General features: G+C 39.9%; 1 protein-coding gene across 1 annotated transcript in view; it reads right to left on the reverse strand.

The window, feature by feature from the left end:
• Positions 1-2103: 2103 nt before the first annotated feature.
• The window catches only part of MRPL15 (mitochondrial ribosomal protein L15), a 21481-nt gene continuing 13521 nt past the window's right edge, over positions 2104-10063 (reverse strand). The window contains exons 4-5 of the mRNA XM_006871849.1: positions 6765-6888; positions 2104-2590 (exon numbers count right to left, since the gene is read on the reverse strand). Coding sequence (XP_006871911.1) covers positions 2253-2590; positions 6765-6888 — 462 coding nt within the window. The 3' untranslated portion in view covers positions 2104-2252. The remainder of the gene's footprint in view (positions 2591-6764; positions 6889-10063) is intronic.

The raw sequence follows: 10063 nt of genomic DNA on the forward strand, positions 1-10063 counted from the left end.
TCCAGCACAATATTGAATAGGAGTGGTGACAAAGGGCATCCTTGTCTGGTTCCTGTTTGCAGAGGGAAGGCTTTCAATTTCTCTCCATTGAGAGTAATGTAGGCTGTTGGTTTTGTATATATGCTCTTAATTATGCTGAGGAATTTCCCTTCAATTCCTATTTTTTTGGACACTCTGAGCTTTTAAGATACCAGTCACTATTCACTGAAGTAGGACGTAGATCATTTTCTTTGTGGGTTGATATGCCACGTGCCCATGGTGTCCCCTGAGACTATGGCCCTGAGCCTCCATTAGCTTTTAATTCCATTTTTCCAGGAACTTTTTGACAAGAAAAACATTAAAAATCAACTTCTGTGTCTGCTTAATGTACAAACACCTCATGGCATTTGGTTCCGTGGTTTAGGTTTAGGGCCATGATTTTGTGGGACATTCCCAGTTAACTGACCTAAAAAGTGTGTTTAGTGCTTCCATTCTACCTCCTATTTTATTGTATAGTAGCTGGGGTCTTCAACCATGCTAAAGGCCAACCAAAGAACAAATGGTCTTTTTTTTGCCTAAAACAGTAGAGGCAGGAGAGTCAGGCATAGGATGTCTTCTAGTTGCATCTATGACCAATTGCCTCCTTTTACTATGTGACCAGAGCTAGACAGTGCCCAGCTATCATTACTGAACATTTTGATCAAACATTCTATAGAAGAATCCTGATTAAAAGGGGGGAAATGCAGATTTCAAATTTTCATGAAATCCAATTATTTTAAAGCTGGATGAACTCTTCCAATTACTGCCCTGAAATAATCTTTAAAGCTTAAACCGAAAAATCCCCCCTAAGTCTTCTTAAATCTAAACAATAGCTTAATTTAATTTGTAATGAATATTTGCCTTAAGCACTGTGCTCTTTTAATATCTATCAATATGGGATCATATTGACAATGACAACTTGGAAGATTAGGTAGGAAACTTACAGGCAGTTTATATTAATAATGGATGAACAATTCAGAAAATGAGAAAGGTTGTACAACTCAATGAATGTAATCAGTGTACAACCTGTACATATAAAAACTGTTAATTTCATGCTGTGTATACTCTCTCAGCAACAAAAAAAGAAAAAAAATGGAATGACTTAACTATTACTGTCCATTCTTATGTCGTGGGAAAGTGAATTCATTTGGGTTTGTTTCTCTGATCTCCCATTTTGTTGACAAATATCATACTGCTGCTGTTGTTAAATGCCAGAGTTGGTGCCGACCCATAGCAACCCTGTATAGGTTTCCAAGGAGCAGCTGGTGAGCTTGAAATGTCAACCTTGTGGTTCAAACTGACTTTGCAGTCCAGTGCATTAATCCATAGTGCCACACCAAGACTCTAAATATCGTACTATTCACCAGACTTTGAAGTCTTAACTCACATACCTCATTTTACTTTTCCCTCAGCTGGGGCTTATCATCTTGACACTGGGTGGTGTTTTACTTGTGTTACTGATATGAAGTGGCCACCAGCTCATTAGCAACTGCCCTTGGCTTGATCTAACAGGTCTTAACACATTACCCCATTCCTCTCATATGTTCATATTAATTTATGACAGAAATGAGGCAAGCCATAGATAAAATGTACCCAACAATGTGACAATAAGCAAGGACAATTTTATTTTATTTTTTTAAATGTCTACTGCAACAGGGTGAGATAAAACTAGAATTAAATCTGAGCTCAACTCTGCTGAACTAAGGCAGCAGGGTTCTTAAGGGCTTCTGTGGGCTAGTGGAAAATACTGAAATATGTTTGGGGGTATTGATTGATGGGATGAGTGAGTTACTGAGTTTACAATAAGGGCTGTTTGGCTCCAATTGTTATTTTTTTCTGATTCAGCTTCCTGAATTCCACAAGGGATGAGAGGATAAAGACGGTAGCGAAGGGAATCTCTGACGGCACCAGAAGCAGTGAAAGAGCAGTTAGAGGTCTAAGGTCAAAAGGAAGCCTGTTTATAGTTTAATTAAGGAAAGGAGAATGTAAAGGTCATCTTGGTCACAAAATACCAAAGGAGTTGGTATCTTTAATTAAGACAGAACCCATGCATTTTTGGTTTCTTGTTTATTGCATTTTTATGTCAATTTTAGATAAAAACAATAAAGAGACATGATTACAATGAAATCTAATATTAAGATCTGGAAAACAGACATTAGACAAGTCCATGAGAAAAAGATATGCACACTTCCCTTTCCAGCGTTCTTTCAGAACACTGTGCCCTTGGATTGTGTTCAAGAGCTGTAATATTTGATGAGATTCTCATCTGTCGGCTTTAGGATTTTCTTGTCAGCCATATTCACCACCCAGCCTGGAGCAAGACCAAAGAAGATCTGTCGTGGATCCTTCCGAGCACTGAGCATTTTGAATAGTTCATCTTTCGTGATATCAGGTAAAATATAACCATACTTCTTGGCGAGTTCAAGTCTTGCTTCAGGAAATTTGCCAGGATCTGCCAGGTAACCACGGTGCCTGGCATCGGTATAATATGGTACCAGTGTTTCAGGTGGAAGCATTCGTTTTGGAATGGGTTTTCCACGTAGAAAGAAAGGGACAGGTTTGCACAAAATTTCTAAAACAAAAAAAACCCCAAAGCATTAAAATTAAAAAGAGAAGCAAATATTGACTATGCAAAAATTACATTACAGATTTTCTTTTAATTATTCGTTTTTTAAATCTACCAAAATCAGAACTCTACTCCAGGTTTTTTATTAAACAGACTTGTCTTTTGAAAGCAAATACAAAGGTTTAACTTTCAGTAGTTTGCATCTTGAAAGTCATAGTATGATTAATGAAACAGTTAAACATAGCAAATAACATTGTGTTTAAGCTTCATGTTCCAAAGTATGAAAACTACACATTTTCATGACATACAGGTGCGTTATGTTTAGAACTAGCTGTGCCTCACAGAGCTGAAATCCACATCACTAATAAAAAAAATCTTCAAAATGAACGCTGAAGTCTCCACAATGTAAGTTAGAGCCTGGAGGACTTAAATCCCTACCAGGAATCTGACTTGTTTAGAAAGTTAGGCAGAAGCATTCAGATTTCCAGAATATCAGTTACTCAACTGAATCCTCTTGAAAGTAGGCAAAGAAACAGCAAGTGAAAACAAGCAAACCCTGTTCTTTCAAGATCGACTGTGTCTTCAGAAGCCCAGTTTGGATTTCCTTTTTTAAACTTTTTAGCAAAGATTAGCAACATAAACTTAACTACAGCTGTAAACACAAGAGAAGTCACATAAATCAGAACAGTATTAAAGAATTTACTCAGAACCTGAAAGTAGTAATACATACCCTGTAGGGCAGTTACGAAGTTGATCTTATTTAATCCATGCAGTAATACACAATCAGGTCAATACATGCTAACTATCCTCCACCGAGCACTGGACTACAAGGTTGGCAGTTCAAACACACCAGCCACTTCACAAGATAAAGATGCTTTCTGACCCCGTAAAGATTTACAGCCTCAGAAACCTTACACAGGGTTGTTATGGCTCAGAATTAACTTGATGGTAATGAATTTGGTTTTCAATTTGATTGTTCATCAAAATACAAACTGAGTGAAGGAAACTGTTTACTCTTTGCACTATTGTCTGGCAAATAAACACTAGCCAGTTGATAAATATTTGCTGATTGTAAGAAACTGGAAGTAGCTTTATACAAGTCTAATACATTTGGATCCTCCTGGTGTGGCGCTGAAGTGATAAGCACTCAACTGCAAGGTCAATTTGAACCACAAGATATATGGTTCAAACTGATCAGGCACTCCTTGAAAACCCTACACAGGGTTTTCTAGTAAGAAAACAACTTTTGAGTAAGAAACAACTCAACGTCACTTAACAACAACGACAACATATTTGAACAGCTAGTACTAGACCAACACAGAGCAAATGAGAAATGGCAATTAGAAAGGAGAGGGTATTCCAGGCAAGCAGTGATCAGAAATGAGAAACAGACCAAGAATCATAAAAGGATGACCAGAGACCCCTCAAAACTACTTTAAAAGAATCTGGAGTGAGAGGAGGTGTCAAGAACAAATTTCACAGTGGGCAAGGGGACAGGAAGTGACTGCGTATATGTTTATGTAGGTTCAAGTGTGTATCCTCTTTGCATGTGTGTGGTGTCCATGAATATGTGTTGTTCATGAGTGTGATGTTCATGAGTATGATGTTCATGTGTGGTATTTGTGTATATGATGTATGAATTATGGTGTTACTGTGTGTGTGTATATATGGTAATGGGGTGTGACAGTGCAGAAAAGACTGAGCCCTCCCTGGATTTCCAGATGCACAACTGCTTGGTCATTTGACTTCCCCACTGCAATAGCTAGTAGTTCCTCTAATTTAGTATGTCTGAAACCCATTTTTTCCCATCTCAACCTGCTGTTTTTACAGTCTTCCTCATATAAGTATATTGTAATTCCATCTTTCTGTATTTTTTTTTTTGTTAAAAATTTGTGGTCATCTTGACTCTTCTGTTTTCTTCATACCCTAATAAGTCAACTACTTTTGGTCAATTCATTTACTGCCAATCCGACCCGACTACCAGCCTTTCTCACTTGGATTACTGAGATGTCTGCTATCTGGGCTCTGTTTCTGCTCTTCTCTACAGTATAATGACACAGCAGGGTCCCTTTAAAGCTTATACTATCTTTCCTCTGCACAAAACTTCCAAAGGTGTCTGTTCATGCCTACAATGTCTTGTGTAGTCTGTGCCACCTCTTAGCTCTCTTCCTCCTCTCCCTGCTCATGCAGGTCCATCACTCGCCACCTGCCCTGGCCTCCATTCACACTTGCTTCACTCGACTTCAGATCTTTATGCTCTTCTCTCTGCCTGCAGGGCCCCTCCAGAATTTTTAGGGCTGTGGGCCCTGCTCTTCCAGGTCTCTGTGTAACCTTATCCCTTGGTTTCTCTTGCCTACTACTGTAAAATAGCGTAGTGGTTATGAATCGGGCTGTGAACCTTAAGGTCAGCAGTTAGAAACTACCAGCTATTCCATGAGAGAAAGATGAGGCTTTCTGCTCCCATAAAGATTTATAACCTAGGAAACCATGTACAGGATCGCTATGAGTCAGCACCGACTCCATGTCACATAACAACAATAATAACTATTGTAAAATAGACACTTGAAGGGGAGAGAAAGGAACAGCCAGAAACATCACCATAGAAAGCTTGTAAGTCCTCCTTCAGCTTATAACTGACTGGAATATGTAAAATGGGGCGAGAAGTTGCCCAGTGAAGGAGGCTTCCTGCAGAGCCTTTACATTGCATAAGACCATAGGTGGAATCCTGAACCCCATCCAGAATCTTCTGAAGTGGGAAATTTCCACTTGAAAGGGTAAGCAGACTACCCTGGAGAGGTTAGAAGAATAGAAGATACTTCTTGAAAGAAAGACCAGCAGGAAAAATCAAAAACAATAACGGCAGTCTAATAAGACTGCTACAAGAACAAGCAAGTTGTTTGCCTGGGGGCCATCATGGCAAGCGGTCGGGTCCCCTCAGGGCAAACCCCCTTCCAAGACTGAGACTCAAGATGAATACATGAGCAGGCATGTGGGCTTGCTGGTAACCATGTTAGTCTACCAATAACGGGAAGTGGGGGAAAAACAGCAATGAAGTTGTGAGCTAAGTCGGACCACATTCAATAGACTCCTGTCAACCTGGGTTAAGACCTGGTTGGCCAGCAGTATGGCGAAACCTGGGGAATCTTGGGCCCAGGGACAAGGACATGGCCACAGAGGACTGGAGAGGAGAGTGATGCATCCAGCTGATATGAGGTGAGAGGAGATGCACAAGAACGCCCTTATTTGCAGATATTACCCATGCAGATATTATCAATGGCTAGATGATCAGAACTCGACTAGAGGATGAAAGAAGAGGGAAAAAAAAAAGAGTAATCTGCTACAATTTGATGAACTTGACCTATACTTATGGATGTAGTAGCTCAAAAGAGGTAACAAATCTTTTCAGCAAGGATCATTCCCATCCCCTCGGTACACAGGGTTGACAGGGATGGGCAACTTAGACATTGGCTACCCAAAATGGCACAGGGGTGGAGAAATACAAACGCAACAAGTGACTGGCTTACAAGCTTTCAAGTGGTGACCTAATTGGAGAGGGTGCAAGGGAAGGTAGAATCTCCACTGAGTGGTTTCCTACCTGTCTGGACCGCGCTGGTGAAAGGAGATGGGGATAAGACTCTTGTGGTTCAATAGTAAATAATTGCTATCAGGACTGACTGTGAGTGTTGCAGATGTAAAGGTAGATGTTTTGTAACAAAAGGAGGGGAGTGGTTGATATTGCAGTCCAGGAGCGGAGGTCCCTGGGACCATCAAGAGAGAAGAGTAGAGTGTGGGACCCTATCCAGAGAAACAGTGATGCCAGAGATGGAGGCAGAGACGATGACGTGGAGAGATGGAGCGGATGGGGACTCTGGACTCAAGGAAGGAGAGGGGCTGTGTGCTGACGGCCAGGGGACAGGCTTGCGGGTTGTACCCTTTGGTTGTTTGAATGGTTATATATTCCTGAGTGCTTCGGTGTATATCAAAAAAAAAAAACAGGGAATGGAAACAAATGCTGTTGAATGATGATGTATGGAGGCGAGTGTAATTATTGTAATAAAACGAAATACGATAGGATGAATGTAAAGCTGATGTTCTTTCATGTAAACTATCACTCAATTCACAAGAAAAACTTGAAAAAAAAAAGCAGCTATCATGATGAGACAAAGCAAAGAGGGCTTACCCAGACTTTTAGGATCATAAAAGGCTGTAGTCACAACACCGCCATTTTTCTCAATTGCAGCAATGGCAAGTTCTGAAGCCAATTGCACTTCAATATTAACTTTAGCCGTGAAGGTGTCAGCACCCTGTGAAATGGTAACACAAAGTCTGTTAGCAGACAGTTGGCTAAAAGTAAACTAATTCAGTAAGCTTCCTTTCTGAAATAGTACTTTCTCTTCCAAAAGGTCTACAATGTAACAGTAATTCACACTTCAAATACATTATTCTAGCAAATATTTTATATCTTATTTGTTTTTGTTGTTAAGTCTCTTCAAGTCAGTTGTGACCCATCGCAACCCTGTATAGGGTTTCCAAGGAGCAGCTGGTGAGCTTGAACCACCAACCTTATTCAGCTATCCCATTTTACCTATTTTTATTGCATTCAAATATGGCTGACTATATTATCATTTTATATATTTCTTGCAAACTTACGTCACTGTCCAATCCAAGTGCTTCATCATAAATAGCAAACTGTCTAGTCCTCCTAACTTATCTTTCCCTAGAACATCAATGCTATAAAATGTAATTGTTCTTAGGTGCCTTCGAGTCAGTTCTGACTCAGCAACCCTATGCACAACAGAATGAAAAACTTTCCAGTCCTGTGCCACCCTCACAGATATTATGCCTGAGTCCACTGTGGCTACTACTGTATCAGTCCATCTCACTAGGGTCTTTTCTTTTAAGGTGACCTTCCACTCTGGTAGCGTAGTAGTTACGAGTCGGGCTGCTAACCTCAAGGTCAGCAGTTCTAAACTACCAGCTGTCTGCGGAAGGAAGATGAGGCTTTCTGCTCCTGTAAATTTTACAGCCTCAGAAACCCTGTGCGGGGTGGCTGTGAGTCGGAGCCGACTCCACGGCACATAACCACCACCACCACCACTCTATCAAGCATATCTCTAGGAACTGGCAGAGCATGACCAAACATCCAAAGTATCCAGAAAACAAAGTCACACTATTCTTGCTTCTAAGAAGCATTCTGGCTGGACTTCTTCCAACACAGAGTTGTTTCTTCTGGCAGTCTGTAATATTTTCTACAATCTGTGCCAACACCATATTTCAAACACATCGATTCTTCTACAGTCTTCCTTATTCACTGTCCAACTTTCACATGTATATGAGGCTATTGAAAATACCAAAGTTTAGGTCAGGTGTACATTAGTCCTCAAAGTGACATCTTCACTCAACACTTTAAAGAGGTCTTGTGTAGCAGACTTGCCAAATGCAATACACTGTTGAATTTCTTGATGGGTGCTTCCATGAATGCTGACTGTGGATCCAAGCAAATGAAGTCTTTCATAACGTCAACCTTTTTTCTGTTTTTCATGATGTTATTTATTGGTCTAGTTGTGAGGATTTCTGTTTTCTTTACATTAAGATGCAATCCATACTAAAGACTGTAGTCTTAGATATTCATCAAGAAGTAATTCAAGTCCTCCTCACTTCCAGCGAGAAAAGTTGTGTCATCTGCATACCGCACGTTGTTAATCAGTCTTCCTCCAATCCTGATGCCACATTAATCTTCATATCATGCAGTTTCTTGGATTATTTGCTTAGCATGCAGAATGAATACGTACGATGAAAGGATACAACTCTGGAACATACCTTTCCTGATTTTGTTCTAATGACTGTCTATAGTTTTATGTACAGGTTCCTCGTGAGTACAATTAAAAGTGTTCTGGAATACCCATTCAATGTTAATTTGTTATGATGCAAAAGCCTTTGCATAGTCAATAAAGCACAAGTAAACTGGTATTTTCTGCTTTTAGCCAAGATTCATTTGACATCAACAATGATATCCCTTGTTTAAAGTCCTCTTCTGAGTCCAGCTTGAGTTTCTTTCAGCTACTTGTTGACATACTGCTGCAACCATTTTTGAACAATCTTCAGCAAAATTTTACTTGCATGTGTTATTAATGATATTGTTTGATGGTTTCTGCATTCCATCGGGTCACAATTCTTTAAAATGGAACAAATATGTATCCCTTCTTTCTGTACAGCCAGGTAGCTGTCTACCAAATTTCATGGCATAGATAAGCGTCTCCAGTGCTGCTTCAATTTATTCAAACATTTCAATTTGTATCCAGTCATTCCCTGGAGTTATGTTTCTCACCAACACCTTCAGTGCAGCGTGGACTTCTTCCTTCGGTGCTTGATCACATACTACCTCTTGAATAGATGAGCACCAACTAATTCTTTTGGTACAGTGCCTCTGTATATTCTTTCCATCTTCTTTAGATGCTTTCTGCATCACTCAATATTTTGTCAATGTTTTTGCTGTTAAGTACCATCGAGTCAGTTCTGACTCACAGCAACCCTGTTTTAGGGTTTCCGAGGGGCAGCTGATGAGTTTGAATTGTTGAGGTTTGAACCGACCTTGTGGGAGAGTGCTTATCCTACAGCGCCACAACAGGACAATACAATAGAATAGACTCTTTCAAGATTACAAATCGAGGCTTGAAGTCTTTCTTCAGTTCTTTCAACGAGAAATTCTGTGTGATCATCCCTTTTAGTTTTCTATATCCAGGTCTTTGTACATTTCATTATTTTTTACTTTATCTTCTCAAGCTGCCTTTGAAATTTTCTTCTTCATTTCACAATTTCTTCCAGTCCCTTTACTTTCTCTACAATCTAGAGCAAGTTTCAGAGTTTCTTCTGGCATCCATTGCATTCTTTTCTTTCAATCTTATCTTTTTAATTATCTTTTACTTTCATCATGTATGATGTCCTTGATGTCATCCCACAACTCTTTTGGTCTTTAATCATTAGTGTCTAATGCAACTATTATCAAGAGGGTATCTTAACTCATGTAGGATATGTTGTTGTTGTTAGGTGCCATCGAATCAGTGCTGACTCATAGCAACCTTATGCACAGCAGAATGAAACACTGCCTGATCCTGGGCCAACCTCACAATTGTTGTCACACTTGAGTCCATTGATGCTGCCACTTGGCCAATCCATCTTATTGGGGGTCTTCATCTTCTTCTCCGACGCTCCACCTTATCAAACACGATATCCTTCTCAGTGACTGGTCCCTCCTGACAATATGTCCGAAGTATGAGAGACGAAGTTTGGCCATCTTGGCCTCCAAGGAGCACTCTTGCTGTACTTCTTCCAACACAGATCTGTTGGTTCTATGGGCAGCCCATGGCACTTTCAATATTCTCTTCCAACACCATAACTCAAAAGCATCAATTCTTCTATGGTCTTCCTTATTTACTGTCCAACTTTCAAATGCATATGAGGTTATTGAAAATACTATGG

Source organism: Chrysochloris asiatica, unplaced genomic scaffold (assembly GCF_000296735.1).
Source record: "Chrysochloris asiatica unplaced genomic scaffold, ChrAsi1.0 scaffold00176, whole genome shotgun sequence".
Taxonomy (NCBI): Eukaryota; Metazoa; Chordata; class Mammalia; order Afrosoricida; family Chrysochloridae; genus Chrysochloris; species Chrysochloris asiatica.